The sequence below is a fragment of the Colletotrichum karsti genome (genome assembly GCF_011947395.1).
Source record: "Colletotrichum karsti strain CkLH20 chromosome Unknown Scaffold17, whole genome shotgun sequence".
In the NCBI taxonomy this organism is placed as follows: domain Eukaryota; kingdom Fungi; phylum Ascomycota; class Sordariomycetes; order Glomerellales; family Glomerellaceae; genus Colletotrichum; species Colletotrichum karsti.
This window is the reverse complement of record NW_024065917.1, coordinates 548,622-565,014: the sequence shown is the minus strand read 5'-3', so window position 1 is coordinate 565,014 and position 16,393 is coordinate 548,622. Positions and strand designations below refer to the sequence as shown.

Below are 16,393 nucleotides of genomic sequence, written 5' to 3'. Positions count from 1 at the left end.
ATATCTTCAGGTATCAGCCATGACCCGACGGCACGAAGTCATGGGAAGATGTTTGTGTACTGGTGTCCAATCATGACCGTGCAGCAAGCTCGATCGGGCTGTATTCTGAGATCAATGTGATGGAAGCACCAAAGTTCGGCAGAAACCAACAGGTCATACATAACCCGGTTTCCCGGTACATGCCTTTCTTTTTCTTCAAAGCCACTGATCGATCAAACTTGACGTTTGAGCGATCGACCCAGTGGCGCCGCCACCCGCAACACCATTCGACCGAACATGGTGCTGTACGTGGTTGACTTCCCAGCACACCACGTTGACGCCTTGTGTCGAGCAGCACTGGCTTCATTAGCTTCAACGGTGGAATCGGCCTTCTTAGGCGGCATTTAGAACAACGAAGAAAATTTCGAGACAACCAACGGTCTAGACAATCTGACAAGCAGTGAGTGATCGATAGTGGTTGAGAAGCTAAGAGCTGTTAGACGCCGGAACCCCTTGTTAGCGCTCTGGTTTCTCGTTAAAGCTCGCCATCTTGAGCCTAGCGTCAGTGTCCACAACGTGGGATGCCAGGAACAGAGCTGAAGAAGCTGATCAGAGGAGATGACCAGAATTGCGTAAACAGTTGTGGGCTCTTCAGAATAAGCAACGAGGAACTCCACAAGAATGATTCTAGCCTTCCAATATGGCACCATCTTCCCGGCCTGACTTGCCCGACATCTGAACACCAGACATGTCAGATTGACAGATTCATGCTGGTGGCTGTCAACGACGCCTCCGAGTCCAAAGGGGAAAACTGCCCCTGACGAGCAGGCCCTGCACGTCGCGACTTCTCCAATCACGACGTGCAGTGGCGCCTGCTAAGGTTTGGTCTAGTGACCCTGGCATCCAGCTCGCCAAGTCGTAGCTCAGCCAGCCCTCGTGGCAGTCCCCTCATACCATCGCCATGCTTTCCTGGCTTGAGTTGGCACTTGTCCTCTAACGAAATGAACCCTCATCGACAGACTTTAGTACCTACGGCCGTTTCGGACATTGTGCTGCTCATCATTTCTAAATTCGTGAAATCTTCAAGAAAACGTGGTGTTTTGGAGATTTATTCTTGGATGTCCTCGTTGGTGAGTTTATGAGCACAGCATGGATCACGGATGTCATGGAAAGCTTACTGCAACATTTGCTGGTGAAACATCACCCACAGCGGCTTTCCCCAGACGGGCGACCGCAAATCGCCCCTCCCCAACCCCATCTCCCTTCACTCCTTCAAAGTAGGATTTTGATGATGAATTGACAACCGATTTGCCGGGATTGTCTCTCCTTTAAGCCAGGCGGACCCACCAGTTCCCACGTTCTGTGATTTCTCGATGTGCGCTACGTACGGAAATCCCCCATGCCGACATAAGTTTTGGTCCCCTAGCCTGTCATCTGCAGAACCAAATCTCATGGCTCATCATGGGCTTGTTGCCTTCTTGTCCCCATCCACTAGGGATCTGCCCTCAGGGACAGGGTCTCAACGATCGTCAACCTTGGCCTCCGTATCCGCAGGCTCAGGTCCAGACCGGACAAGAGGTTCCTGAGATCGTTTATCAGCTGGTGTGCAGCCACTTTCTGCACTGTCGACGAACTTGCTCATTGTTCAGTGCTGAAGGCATCTCGCGGTTTGGGCCGTTTCCATCGACAAAATTGGACTGGATGCCAACGTCATCGAGAAGGTAGTCGTTTGTAAACGACTCCGAGTCATCAACACCGGTGTGCCCCTGCCGAACGCCACCTCGGCATTTTCCCTCTCGCCAGCCGATACCATGGACCCCCAAAGCCGGACCTTGAGGCCGCTACCTAGCGTTCTCCGGGGCGGCCTCACGGCCGTCTCCTTCTTCGGCTTTCTCTCTTTCGTCACAACAACAACTCTGTTCTTCGTCCTCACATACAGACTGGTACGATGGTACATGTCACCGGCTCCTGCGATGCCGCAGCACATGGCGAACGAAAGGGACCCGGACGCCGCATTAGCCGAGGAGATGGGACTTCCGGAGACTGTCTACGAAGCCGGAGGTCGGAAAATGAAGAACAAGACGAAGCGGGATGCGCCTAATCAGTTTCTTGTGCTGATTTACAACCTGCTTCTTGCCGATATCCAACAATCTCTGGCCTTCTTGCTGAATGCAGCTTGGCTGAGGCGGGACGGCATTGTGGTGGAGACTTCGACGTGCTGGGCGCAAGGATGGTTCATCTCTACCGGCGATTTGGCTTCGAGTGCCTTCATCACCACCATCGCTGTTCATACGTACCTGTCGGTAGTTAGGCAGTACAAGCTACCGACATGGGCATTCTACTGTATGATCTTCTGCGTGTGGTTCTTCATATATGCCCTGGCCGTAGCAGGCATCATCATCACTAACAACGGAGCTGATGATGGCGGCCTATATGTCCGAGCCGCTGCATGGGTAAGCCTGAACCTTTTCGTGTTACTCACATTTCTTAACTAACCATACACAGTGTTGGGTAAATGTCCGCTACGAAGCCATGCGTTTGTATCTGCACTACCTTTGGATGTTCGTATCCTTCTTCGTCACCGCCGTCCTCTACATCCTTATCTTCAACCACATCCGCCGCACCGACCCCTCCCTACAACTCCCCTCATCATCCAATAACTCCTCCGACTCAAAGACTTCCCGTGGCCGCAGACCTAGTCACGCACATACGGCATCCAAGTCCGGCGGCCACAATAGGTCTTCGCAACAGCAAGCTTCAGCGTCAAACCCCAGCAATGCCGGTCATCACCCAGCATTCCTGATCTATCCCATCATCTACATCCTCTGCACAGCTCCTCTCGCCCTGGGTCGTGTCATCACCATGGCCGGTCAGCAAGTCTCCCTAGAATACTTCTGCATCGCCGGAGCCATGATCGCCTCCAACGGCTGGCTCGACGTCCTGCTCTTCTCCACAACCCGTCACGTCATCATCTTCAACGCCTCGCCGGACTATGAGGAGACAGGCCTCGAGACCTTCGCCTTCATGCGTACGCCGGCGAATCGTCGCTTCGGAAACATAGTGTGGGTACAGGGAGCCGGCAGCACACCCAACCACGTCATCGGAGGTGATGAGGGCACCGGTGGGTGGCTTCGGAAGCTCTTCCGTCGGGGAGGTGGGAGCCGTCGCGGGGTGAACCGAGATGGACATCGCCGCAGCGGTGCTCACCGGAGCATTAGCCAGGAGTCATTGAGACGGCGGGGAGCGATGGAGGGTATCCAAATGGAGACTGTTACGACAGTGGTTGTTGAGATGGATGGCCACTCATCAGGGAAGAAGATCAACGGGCGGTCTCAGTCGATCGAGAGCATTGACAAGGAGCGAGCGCAGAGTGTTGGCAGCCTGTCATTCTCATAGTGGCATGACATGAGTGATGAACGGATGTGGAATGCTGCAAGCCAGTCTTGAGTTTCTCTTTGTTATAATGTATAGTATTTACTCCTGTGGGCGTGGGTGTCAAGTAGATAGTCATCGGTTCAGCATCCGGGCGGTTTTCTGTATTAGCTATACCCCGTAGTGTCATTTTTGTAATTGCTTCAATGGATTTAACCTCCGAAAACTCCGCAGTCTTCTCCGCGCCGAATCTGCATGTTCCAAGGGTCAGTCCTGTTGCATCTCGGTCTCGGGTTTGACACTGTGCCGTGCGATGTATGTCGTCTTGTGGGGAGCCCGAGGAAGCTTCTGCTGCTCTGCCGGAGGGAACCTACCCTACACCTCTCATCCCTGGAGCGGACAGATCTCCATTCAGACGATCTTTAACCTTATCTGAACTCTTAATGCTTCTATCCTTGACGGCTTCAAATGGGTTCTAGATCATCTCAACAATACCATCCCAGTTCCAGAGTCATCCCATCGGATATTCCCTGAGTCGCAGACGAGAGACGGTCCACCCAGCAGACAAGAGATGGTGGTCCCCAAATTCATAAGACCTATACCAAGCCCAGCCTTGATCGTGAAAGATTTCCTAATTGGTTACCGAAAGACGTCAAAAGTCTAGACTCCTGTCCGCCAGATGTTTCGAAATCCGATATTCCGGGCCCGTGAGACATGCCGAGACTCGGCCGGGACGGCTCGGCAGCTTAACCGCTTGGTGAATGGGCATATTATCTCAGAACGTTCCTTCATTCCCAGTAGCCAGAAGTTCAATAGCCGAAAGCTTGAAGGGTGAGGATATTAGCACTGATATTACTTGGCTGAATCTTGCGCCGCACTCGCCGTTGCCGAACATCCGGGGAACGCCCGTTGGGTCCGTCCACTAAGAACGTTTCTGTCGCGACGAGCAATACTTTATCTAAAAATTCGGATATTTTTTCTGCTTTAATCTGACAGGAAGTATGATAGCAGATTATGACTAGATTTAGGTCGGTGTACCGCTGGGGGTTTGTGGTTTCGAACATGCAGTGGCAGATGCACAACGTATCGATAATAATCATTCATTCGCATGAAGCATGTTTAGTAACTTTTCAACAAATAAGGCCAAGCTATCCATGATTGAAACCCCCAAGAGCATTCCGTGACAATTTGCAGCTCATTGTTTCTCCGTGGTGCCGTTGTCCTGCGTGTACGAAACTACGGACACTTGAGTCTTAACCCTGATGCCCCGTTCACAGTCGGAGCTATCCTTCCCCTCTGACCCGTGGCTAGAAGTAGTATCACCGCAAGTCACCTTACATGTGAGCTCGACCTCGTCATCCTCGACGACGGAGCGACCTCCCGAGCGATTCGGGCCGAACCCACTGCCACTGGGATGGGTGCCGCGGGCGTTCTGACTTCGGGCTCCGCCGTTACCGGAAGCGCCACCACTACGCTCGCTGGGGTAGGGATACGGGCTGCTCTTTGAAGACTTGTTACGCCCCATCCTGAACAGCGGCGCGTAGGTCGGCAGGCAGGCGGAGATGATTGCAACCGAGGGCTCGAGACTAGACCACGCGAATCCAGGGCCCATCCACCATGTAACGTCGATATTCTGGAAAAGACCGTTGAGATAGTAGATTCGAACGACGCTTGCGACGCAGACACTGCGGATGGGTTGTTAGCGAACAGACAGGCCAGTATCCTCCAAATCAAGAACATGACTTACAAGCCACCTAGCAACATGATTCCAATGATGGATGTCTTCGTACGCTTGTTCATCTGCAGTTCCCAGATGCGAGGAACCGGGACGAAAAGAATAACGATATCGTTGAACATGTTGACAATGCCGAGGAGAAGGAAGAAGAGGCTGACGTTGATACAGCTTCCCGTTTCGCCGAGGTATTGGGTCCAGTAAAAGGAGACGGGGCGGCATGCACAAGCCATGGTGATCCATAGAATAGGCGGATATGTGCTGGTCAAAAAGACCGCCGTCCAATACATGATGGAGTATAGCCGTCCGAGGCCATTCTTGGAGTGAAATAGGCGGCGGTAGAGAAGAAGAATGCTGACTTTGGTTGATGTTACAGCTGTGGCATACACGTAGGGTTCGGCGTAAACGATCTGTTCAAGCAACATTCTTTCAGTATGGATACATGTGGCTTTAAACCAAGCATATTCAGTTGCTGGTAGCGCACGTACCTTCAAGAGTGTCACGAATCTTGAGATATTGCTGGACCACACATGTTCTCCCGCGCCATAGGTACCAGCTGCAAAGAGTCAGCCATCGTCGAAGTCTTGGGCAAATATGACGACTCTACAACGCAACGATATCACCAGGTAGTGGAAATGAACACTCACCCAATATTGTCATGAACGTTGCCGCACCACACAAGAACTAACACCGCAGAGAATTCGTCGTAAGCTCGTGAATCTCCAGGATCAAGTCAACTGACAACTCACAACGCTGAGAAAAATAGCATAGTCGTCGTACCAGAGCTTGGCGCCCTTGAAGATACGGACATAGAAGCGAAGCGCAACTGACGCCGCAGCTACACCCAGGACGACGCAAACAGCAATATTGTGAGAAACAACCGACCGCTCATTCAAGTCGACATCAGCCGGCGCCTCTCCGAAGATAGCCACGATGTTGGGATCGATTGCCATGTTCGCAGTGAATGATGGTCGAAGGGCAGGTTTTCTCACCCAAGGGAGACAAAAAAGGGACGGAGAAAAGCCAAAGAGGCGTGGCCAATTACCACCTGAACGGAATGTTGGAAAAGAAAATAACGACATGAAGGCCGGGTCTCGCCGCCCTGAATTAAATGAGCTGAGCTGATTTTGAACCAACACTTGTTTCATCCATGATCGTGGCTACCTGAACGGAAGACCAGACCTATCAGCTTCGCAAATGATAGTTCATTGATTACGCCCAGCAACATAACGTTCAACTCATCCATTTTCAACTTTGATCTGCAAGCTTTTCGACGGTTCAGCAATATTACGCTCTGCTCATGTTTGCTTCAACAATTGCACAGTAGCCGAGAGGTTCAGTTGGAAATGGTCCTGTGATATCACGATTTCTCGTCAGGGAGTACCGGGTGGCCTAGTCTGTCCGTACCTACATCTACAAGAGAAACGTACGAATACAGATCTTCTGCCAAGGTCGCAGCCCCCGACGCTTGAAGGAGAACACGGCTAGTCTCGTGCTAAATTCTGAACACCAACACCGAGGAAATCACCACTTAGAACAAGAGGCTGGAACTTCTTGTTCTTTGGTACTGTTGGTTTGATATGTGGTCGATCATCATCTATCCTGTGCAGAAACCTCGCAATTGAAAACCTTTTGTATCTCACAGCAGGTAGTCTATGACACTTTGCCTACCACCTGTCATTTTGCTCGGGAGTTCCGCGAGAACGCTACCCCAACGCACTTGGTAGCTAAAGCCACTCTTATATACCGACAATATAGGCATGGCTAGGCCAAAATTCGACTTACTGGCAGGGAACCATGGAGGCATCGTGATGACAGACCTCGATCTGTCGCGAGTAGCCAGAAGGAAACGAGCGGAGGGCGTCTTTTGGTTATGTTCCTGTACCGTGATTTGACTTCTCCCGCAACCCGCAGCCATGCAGAGGCAGGCTGAGGTTGCCGGGCCTCCACAACGTACATCTCTGCTCTTCAGCTCCGCTACTGCGGTGACAAGATTGAGGACTTCTCTGCCGAGTTCTTACGCGACAACGCATCCTTCCCTACCTTCGCCAAGCTCAAGTCTCGGGGATTCCCTTCTTCGGCTGTTGACCCCGCCACGGTCTCTGGGGAGCGGCTGAACCTCACCTGCATGCAGGCGACTTTATCAAAGACAGCATGTTGCTCAAGATGCTGTTATTGCATGCGTATGCATACGGCACTACAACGTACAAGTTCACGAAGCTCCTTGCCGAGGAGGTTCGCCGCCTTCAGGGCATTCCGATCATGCATCCCGCAGAGTTGCCCGTGCAAGACAGATCAAAGATGATGAAGTCTTCGGGGGCTAACCCAGGTCGATGTCGGTCTGAAGATCAAGCGGAGTACATTAAGCTTCCCTCCACTCCTCCCGGACCTCCCCTCGAGCTCGCATCACTATGCCATTACGGCCACATTTTCTGCTTCTCGGTCTCCAAGCCCGACCGTATTCATCAGTGTTGAAGGCGACTTCATAAAGATGCTGCTGCGCGATCCAGTTTGGAGGGAATATGCTCAGGCGCCGAACGGCTCGTGGTTCTAATTTGCTCGTCGCATACGGTCTCCAATTAGTTGGAATATCCGTACAATAACCAGTGCAAACGATGAATTTCTTAATCAGGAATATTTCTCTCCACATTTTCACAAAAACTCTCGGAGCTTAACTCCGTCCAAAGATGACAGCGAAGGATGCCGTTCATCCGTATTTTATCCATCGGATTTTCGCCATATTTTCTGAATCTCGGTATTCCACCACGGAGATCTCCCGGCATTTGCTTGTACAGCATAGACGATCGCCGTCAACCAATCATATGCAGTGAATGCGCCATCGAACTGCCCAAAATGTAACATCTCCATTTCCCGAAAATCGATGACGTCCCGAGCTCGAAATGCTTACAACAACGAATGCTAAGTCACCATCATCGAGCTAGACGCTTGTGACGTCAAAACGATGTGCCGAAAAAACGGCCAAGAGGACAATAAGTAGCCTCTCCCGCAGCCAGACACCATGTAGAACAGCAATTCCGGCAAAACTTCCTCCCACAACCAAAACGATGTCCAGCACGAAACCAGTCCTCGCCGTCATCGGCTCCGGCTGGGGCGGCTTCACCCTCTCCCAGAAGCTCTCCCTCGCAAAGTACAACGTGAAGATCATCTCCCCCATCCGCACGATCCAATACACGCCCCTCCTCGCCAGCGCCGCCTGCGGCCTCTTCAACTTCCGCCTCGCCGAGGAGCCCGTCCGCCGCAAGAGCCGCACCGACATGGACTACTACAAGGCCGTCGCCGAGGACATCGACTTCGAGAAGCGCGTCATCCGGTGCCGGTCCGACGCGCAGACGGGCAGTCACGAAGAGCCGGCCCGCTTCGACGTCAAGTACGACAAGCTGTGCATCGCGCCCGGGTGCGACATCCAGGACTTCGGCACGCCCGGCGCCAAGGAGCACGCCTTCTTCCTCCGCACGACCAACGACGCGCGGCTGATCCAGCAGCGGATCCTGCAGGTCCTGGACAAGGCGTCGCTGCCGACGATGAGCGAGCGGGAGCAGAGGGATATTCTGAGCATTCGCATCGTCGGCGGCGGGGCGATCGGGATCGAGGCCGCGGCGGAGTTGTGGGATTTGTGGTTCGAGGAGATGCGGTTCTTGTTCCCGCACCTGGACGGGAAGTTAAGCATCACGATTCACGATGTGGCGCCGACTATTCTCTCGACTTTTGATGCGAGGTTGGGGGAGTATGCGGCTGAGTCGTTGAAGGGAAAGAAGATTGAGCTGAAGACTTCGTCGCATATTCAATCCGTCGAGGCGGATGCGATCGTCACGAAGGAAGACGGGAGACTGCCTTACGGCCTGCTCATCTGGGCCACGGGCAACAAGGCGAGTTCGCTGGTGGAGAAGTTGCCTGTGAAGAAGCCTGAGAGTGGTTTGCCCCGAATTCTGACGGATAAGTACCTGAGGGTGCTCAGCCCTGACGGAAGTGTGATGGAAGATGTATATGCACTCGGAGATGCGGCGGACATTGAAGGAGAGTCCATGCCTACGCTGGCGGAGGTTGCGTTGCAGAAGGGAGAGTACCTCACCGACATGCTCAACGGTGACGAGAAGGACATCAAGCCGTTTAGTTACAAGCAAAGGGCGCTTCTGGCGTACTTGGGCCGACACGACGGGATCATCGGAGGCAAGCAGGACTGGACTGGAGCGAGTGCGTGGGTGGCGTGGCGATCTGGAAGTCTGGCTTGGACCCGGAGCTGGAGGAGGAGGATGTTCATCATGATCAGTTGGCTCTTCGTGTGGATAGGAGGACGAGATATCGTGCGTCCATGAGAATTCTAACTCGATGACCCGTTGAAAAGTTCCATTGTATAACACCCAAGTCTTGATTTATTTACAGGTGTCAAGTCCTGCATAACTTGCGCTCATTTGAGTCTTGATGTATCTCGGTCTCCTGTCTACAATCGTCGCTATAAGACTCAGCGAACCTAGCTTATTTCCAGAGCAATAGACATTGCGGATGCGCTGGTTGCTCATCCATTCTTGGTCCGCGCCCGGTTGTAGGCGGTGTTCTCCCCGCATACAAGTTCGTAATAGGCCGGCAACAAAACCCAGCTCACGACCCCGTAATTTCTTGCCTGTGGTTCTCAAGTGTTGGCACCGAATCATACGAGAGAGTCACCAGTGACAAACGAAGGATTCTGTCATCAGGTGGAATGTCTCTTCTCTATCATCGGCCATCTTATGGATAATTTGCAAGAGGAGAGGAATGATTCTAACTATCCAGCTTCGGAGTGGGACTGGCAGACCTTGGCTTCAACAAAAGCTGCCGTCAACACCTTTGATGCTGTTGTTTTGGTTAGGAAATTCAAATTACAGTCCTTGAATAATCTACACATAAGCTCCAATATCACATCACAAAACGCCTCATCATATTCTCAGGAACAAATCATGTACACAGTCATGAGCTGAGTATCGGAGCCATGCTAGTACATACCGATACACCGAGTCACAATAAAGCGTATAAAATCACCCCGATCCATCGAACCAAGACACTTGAGCCAAACGACGCTGAAAGTTCCTTCTCCCTTTTGTCGATGAGCGGTCCTCCCAAGTCCCATCATCATACGCCGAGTGGTCGGTTCTCAGGCCACAGCAATGTGCCAGTGCCACCCAACCAGCGGTGTACGCGAGCCACCGCGTCTTCTCCCACGGCAGTTTCTAATCCTGATTCTATTCCATTTGCATACTTCACCAACAACAGAGACCATAGACGATCAGCCAACACACATAACTTAGTCTCAGGAACTTTTCCTACTACTCGAAGCCTGGCTGTTCTGAACTCTCCTAATGTGAGTTCCGTACATTGCTCTCGTCACCGCAAATAACATGGAGGAGGAGGGGGTGGGATCATACTGCCTACAGTCACCTGGACGCTAATCGTACAAGAACCTTTTATGCCCGTTCGATAGTCATCAATTGCTTGCGTTCGGAGGTTATAGGTAATGTCATTGCACCCATCTCACTGGACAAAGTCCCTTCTTGTGTATGTCCCAATTGTCTATAAATAAAAACGTACCAGGTGACCAGGTCATTAAGAAACTTCGAAGCGGCAGCTATAGCCTCAAGAAAAGTCCACAGCTGTGTGCTCTGGTGATGATCAGTAGCAGAGATTGAGCGAGCTCATGAAATCCGCAAGATCGAAACCCATTTGGTAACAAGCCGTAGTAGCACCCACATCTCACACCCAGACAGCATCTACTCCAGAACGAGAGACTTGTTTCTCGTGTCTTCCGATAAAATACCCCAAAGAAACCGGATAACACCTCCGCAAGACGACGATATACTGCATGAAGCCTCCATAATCCCAGCCCTGACGCAAATCGGACGAGGCGTGGCCTAATGGCCTAACGGCGCTTTCTACCCCACCATGGTTACCTCGACCGCTGCAGTCATCAGCTCGTCGGCTGCATTATTTGGTTTGACTACCATCTCATTACTCTCTTCGGTCCAATTTATACCGCAGTCTCCAACGAACCCCCAACTGTCGTCAGCGATATCTCCTCAACGCCGGCAGCCACTCCACCCGACGTTGGAAGCCTTACCGGCATCAAGAGCCGGTTACCGACACTGCGTACCTTATAAAAGAGGATATCGACGTCGAGGAAGCTTTATCAGCAACATGCAGCGAACCGACGTACTTATGCAGTCAGGATATAGTGGCCCTAGGGTGGTTTGTTCCACCAAAAGCGCTTAATCCTGGGCTGGCGACGGCCTTGTAAGCTCTCACACCATCTGTGCCGATGGAGATTGCAGGCGACACATTTTTTGAGGATTGTGCGAAACACCAGAGAGTATTCAATTTTGATAAACGCTGGACCCTGACGACAGGAGACGAGGAAACGTCAAAATCACGGAGCGATACTTTCTCAGGAGGTGCAGTTGTCGAAGACAGAAAGAAGCACACGAGAGAAGCATGGAATCACCAGCAGAACACCTCATGAGGTGTTCAGACAAGAACTATCCGCCCTGCCGAGACCCACAACCAACACCCTAGGTACCACTCAAACCTGCCGTTTCAAAAGCCTCAACAGACGTCAGTTAATGAGGCTCAAAACGCCAAATCTGGAACCGCACGCACGACCAACCGCGTGGTCTGACAGCTGCTCACCCGTCGACAACCGGCTCTTGGATGTTCGTTACGTAGGCGGATAAGGTTCTGACAGAGAGCCGCGCCGTGCTGCAGGTCTCGTGTAGCACGCTGCATGTGCGGGGGAGCTGCCAGGGGGGAAAGCTCCTCACTGATCCAATCAGCAGCGGCAGAGAGCTCCATCTCCGCACAAGCACCACGCGGGAAGCCGCCGATGGGACCCCACACTTCGGTCTCGGGTCGCACCGGACACGGCGTGGGCTTAGCTAAGTCACCTTGTCCTGGTCTCTCCTCCGGCGACCGCAATATTGGAGTTACACTGGGACTGCCCCCAAGAATACGAATAAGAGCCCCTGAGAACTCAGTAGGGCCCAGCGTGCTTCTTCTCATGAGGGATTTCTCGTTCGACGGTATCGGTGCTGTGGCCTCACCGCCGTGGTTTTGTAAGTCATTTGATATCCTGCGCAAGGACCGACGAGGTGAGGGGCTCGAGTACTCCAACTTTCTGGCGCATTGATCGGCTCGGGGTGCAAACGCGACCGTCGTAGGAGCTCGGTCTTGAGAAGGCCGGCATTAAAAAGGCTCGCGGCACCCCCTCATTAGCCTTGCGTCATGGAAAACAAGCTTCTTGCCCAATCCGACTCCAAATTTTCTTTGTTAGCAACTCCACAAGAGCAGAAGTTTGAGCAAGACAGTGAGCGAAGCTGCAGCAGGAACTGATCATCGCCATGGTGCTGGAATCATGGACCGCGAGAATCCTCCTCGGTCTGGCGACGGCGGTGGTCCTGTACCTCTGGAGGATCAACATTCTCATGACGAGTACCCCGCCTGAGGCTCTGCGAGTATCACCAAAGCGGTGGTCCCCGGAAGAGATCAAGCGCACCTTCGAGCGCGTCGAAAAGCAGCCCGTCGATTGGACGCCACACCTACCACCCAAGTTGGACAGGCGCTACGTTGTTGTAGGAGGATCCGGTATGTCATCTATGAGTCGACATCCCGTGAATACTCTAACCTCTTCATGCGTAGGTTTGGTGGGAGGGCAGCTGGTGATTCAACTGATTGCGCGTGGCCAACCTCCCGAGGCGATTCGTATCATCGACTTCCGCAAGCCTGGACGCGATGACATGAGCGAGGGTCCTGTGTCCAGAGTCGGCTTCGCTCAGGCTGACATATCCTCGAAATCAGCAACGTTGGCTGCGTTTTCGAGATCGTGGCCAGAGTCTGTTGCGCACCTCCCACTGACAGTGTTTCATACCGCCGCCGTTATCCGCCCGTCTGAGCGCAGCCCGATGGTCTATGACCGATGCTCTCGTGTCAACGCGACTGGAGCAGCTCACGTTCTCGCTGCTGCCAAGGAGTCTGGCGCCGACGTCTTTGTCTTCACCTCGTCCTGCAGCGTGGCGTTGAAGCCCGTCAACTTCTTCAACGCGCCATGGAAGCGATGGCCGACCAACTTCCTGCAGATTCTCGACGAATTGGATTTCTGGAAACCACTCCGTCCTCACCGCGAGTTCTTCGCCAACTATGCCAAAACCAAAGGAGAGGCAGAGCGTCTCGTCTGCGGCGCGAACTCGATACCGGAAGATCCGTTGCATGACGGAGGATTCCGAACTGGCGCGATCCGGCCGGGTAACGCCATCTATGGGCACAAGGATGATTACCTCGTTGGGGCAACTGTCCGCATGGCCAGTTTTCCGACATTTACAGCGCCCTGGATGCAGAACTGGGTGCATGGGGCCAACGTGGCGCTCGCGCATCTTCAATATGAAGCGGCTCTTCTCGGCCCCCATGCGCACAAGGTTGCGGCGCGGCCGTTCCTGGTCACCGATGGGGGACCGCCGCCTGTGTTCAAAGACTTCTACACACTTGTACAGTCAGTCAGCGTGACGCGTTTCCATGTTCAGTACCCTCCGCCAGTGCTGTTGCTGCTCCTGGCGCACTGCATCGAGGCGTACTGTATGCTGCTTTGGCATGTACCGGTGTTGCAAAAGATCTTCTCAGAACCGAGCATGCCGCTGTACATGATGCAGCCTGCAAGTATAGCCGGCGCCATCAATGCTCTCATCAACGACTCCGATGCGCGAAGGCGTGTAGAAGACGGCGGGTTGGGTTACCAAGCTAAATGCACGACGATGGAAGGGCTTTGCATGCAGCTGGGAGCTTGGAACCGCTGGGTTCGCAGCGGAGGCGAGAAAGTAAGAAGCGAGAAGGGCCTCTTGAAAGACACGCTCGAAGTAGGTGTTGAGCCAGTTGCGAGGAGGGCATGAGGTTTGAGTCTCGTGTTTGCCGTTCGTATACGTAGAGCATAGATTTGCCTGTTTGCGCCGGGTGTTTTACTCACGCCCTGAATAGAGTGCTGGTTTCGCAGCGGATATGACCTGGCAAGTTCAGCCTTTGTGAGAAGAGCAGCCGCAAACACGACGCAAGTGTCGCATGTAAGGTGTTTGCTTCAGAATGCGACGGATTGTTGATTGGACAACCTAGAGAACTGGTCTTCGGAATTGAAGATCCACCTCCGGACCCCACACCGATCCGCCAAGCACAGCTGTCGGCGTTGGCGTTGGCGTTGGGGGTGGCTGCATGGCGCGGGGAAGATCTTTTGGTGCTTCGCGATGGAATTCTCAAAAGTCCCATGTCGAGAAGGCTGAGTTGCGGGCGGAGCTGAAGGTGCGAAGGGTTAGTTGCATGACCTGCTGGGACACATCTCGATTTTCGACTCCCGACTTCTGGTTGCTGCAGAGGTGACAAAGCTGCCGCTGCTGTCGCCAAAATCAACTGCAGGATGAGACGCAAGCTGATGTGTTCGTAAGCTCAGTGGCGCGGTCGTGCCAGCGACGACAACGACAACTTTCGTGGTGTGGCAGAGCTCGTATCGGCAGCCCGATAAGAGTCTAGGCCACTCCCACGCACAGAATCCGACGAAGCTGCAGCTGGAGAGGTTTGGTGGTGGGTGGTGGGTGGTTGGTTCGTTTGGCGGTGGTGGGATGAGATGGATGCAGCTGGAAGATCCGGAGACGCTGCATGCACTTCCGAGTAGATGATGCTGGGGCGAAACGAGTGAGACAAGAATCATTCCGAGCATGCCTTTCTTTCCTCGTCTGGGAATTCATCGGGAAATGATATCGCATGGGCAGTCTGAAGCCGAGCAAAGGCCATGCCCATGCCCATGCCGAGTGTGTCCCCGACCTCCTCAACAAGCCTTATTTGAAGCCGTTCTTGCCGCGAGATATCGAATGCAAAAGACAAAAGCTGATATGCATATCCGTCAGACGATTTCGGGGTGTACCAACCCCTCACGCCACGCCAACGTCTCTGGCGTTCCATTGTCGATGACGATGGGGATGGGGTTGGGGGGCTCGGCATGCAATTGGCCGTCATGATTGGATGGCAAGCTCGTGGAAGCTCCGCGCCCAAGACCGTGGGAGGCAGCTCACCGCGGTGTAGCATGTGTAGCGTGTGCCACGAGCGGTGGTACCCACGGCGGTACTACTACAACAATGTGCTTGCGCGGGCGGTCTGTAAGTGGCCGCTTAGCCGATTTGAGGACGTCTTGTCTTGATTTCTGATTTCAGTCCCGGTTTTTGGACAAAGGCGGCCTCTTTCAGAGCTGTTCGACGCCGATGCCGATGCAGATAGCGCCCACAACGGCGTTGGCGTTGGCGTTGGAGCTTGGGCAGCGACGTCCGTCCATCGGCCGATAGGTGCAATATTCCCTTGCAAGTGGAATTGCAAGGTGCAAGAGGCTAGCGGGTGATAAGGCCAGGAAGTCGTAAAAAACACTGGAGACGGGTTCGACCGAAAAGTGCTTAGCAAAGAAGCAGGCGTCGGTTTGCGGAGGCCATTCTGCCGTGTGATGATCGAATGCTGGGGGCCATTGCATTGTGAGAGATGTTTGAAGGCAAGGGACCGCTAACAGAAACATGGAATGACGCCAGGATGCGGCAGGGGTGAAAATGAGGAAGAGCAGCGTTCAGCGACGCCAAGGAGAAGAGAGGAGGTGGTACTGTGAGAAGGGGTTGGCGAAGTCGAGGGCTGTTTCGAAAGATGAGACGCTGGATCTGGATATCTGGATGGACAGAAGAAATCAGATGTGCTTGCTTGTGTTGTGCAAGTTTGTTCCATCGAGACAGATGCAGTGTAAACAATGCGGTCCAGTATGAATGGGCGGATTTAAGGCGGCGGAGAATGGAAGTCACCACTGACCCCACATGGTGGACTGGACCACTTTTGTTGGGCGCGTGAGGACAGCGGAGGAAGTCACCGATGATTGAAGGCAATTGACCGTGGCAGTTGGGGGAAGGAAAAAAAGAATTGAGAAGCAGCAGCAACAGCGGACGCGACGGAGCAAGTTGCCTGAGGAAAATGGATTGCGTCCAATTGATTGGCAATAGATACCCATGTCTCCACTCCCTTCCGCTGCAGCCCGCAAGTCTCCCGGACCACGGCAAAAGCCAAGGTGGGTGTGTGGCTGGTGCATCTCGAAGAACTAAGCCATTCTGGGCTTAGCTCCGTCTCTTCACGAGCAATCCGCCAATGAAACGTGAGAGACGAGTTAGAAGGAAAGAAAGTCGGAAGGTGGAGCTGCGTTGGGTAACGTTAGCCCGAGATGAGCCCAGGTCTGATGGAAAATCTGAATGAGACCGCTGGAGTCTGGAGACA

At 53.2% G+C, this 16,393-nt stretch overlaps 4 protein-coding genes across 4 annotated transcripts; 3 read left to right on the top strand and 1 right to left on the bottom strand.

Moving 5' to 3' along the window:
- Positions 1-1,790: 1,790 nt before the first annotated feature.
- CkaCkLH20_05970 (uncharacterized protein) lies at positions 1,791-3,375 on the top strand (the record flags this gene model as incomplete). The annotated part of the gene is made up of 2 exons (XM_038888687.1): positions 1,791-2,432; positions 2,485-3,375. The coding sequence occupies 2 exons, from the start codon at positions 1,791-1,793 to the stop codon at positions 3,373-3,375; spliced, it is 1,533 nt and encodes a 510-aa protein (XP_038746023.1).
- Positions 3,376-4,546: 1,171 nt separating this feature from the next.
- On the bottom strand, positions 4,547-6,036 carry CkaCkLH20_05969 (integral membrane protein pth11-like protein; the record flags this gene model as incomplete). The annotated part of the gene is made up of 5 exons (XM_038888686.1): positions 4,547-5,036; positions 5,099-5,493; positions 5,572-5,639; positions 5,731-5,767; positions 5,833-6,036. The coding sequence occupies 5 exons, from the start codon at positions 6,034-6,036 to the stop codon at positions 4,547-4,549; spliced, it is 1,194 nt and encodes a 397-aa protein (XP_038746022.1).
- Positions 6,037-8,148: 2,112 nt separating this feature from the next.
- Positions 8,149-9,417, top strand: CkaCkLH20_05968 (pyridine nucleotide-disulfide; the record flags this gene model as incomplete). The annotated part of the gene is made up of 1 exon (XM_038888685.1): positions 8,149-9,417. One exon carries the CDS (start codon positions 8,149-8,151, stop codon positions 9,415-9,417), a length of 1,269 nt encoding a protein of 422 aa, XP_038746021.1.
- A 3,045-nt stretch (positions 9,418-12,462) lies between these two features.
- Positions 12,463-14,001, top strand: CkaCkLH20_05967 (3-beta hydroxysteroid dehydrogenase isomerase family; the record flags this gene model as incomplete). Its single annotated transcript, XM_038888684.1, has 2 exons — positions 12,463-12,706; positions 12,761-14,001. 2 exons carry the CDS (start codon positions 12,463-12,465, stop codon positions 13,999-14,001), a joined length of 1,485 nt encoding a protein of 494 aa, XP_038746020.1.
- Positions 14,002-16,393: the final 2,392 nt, after the last annotated feature.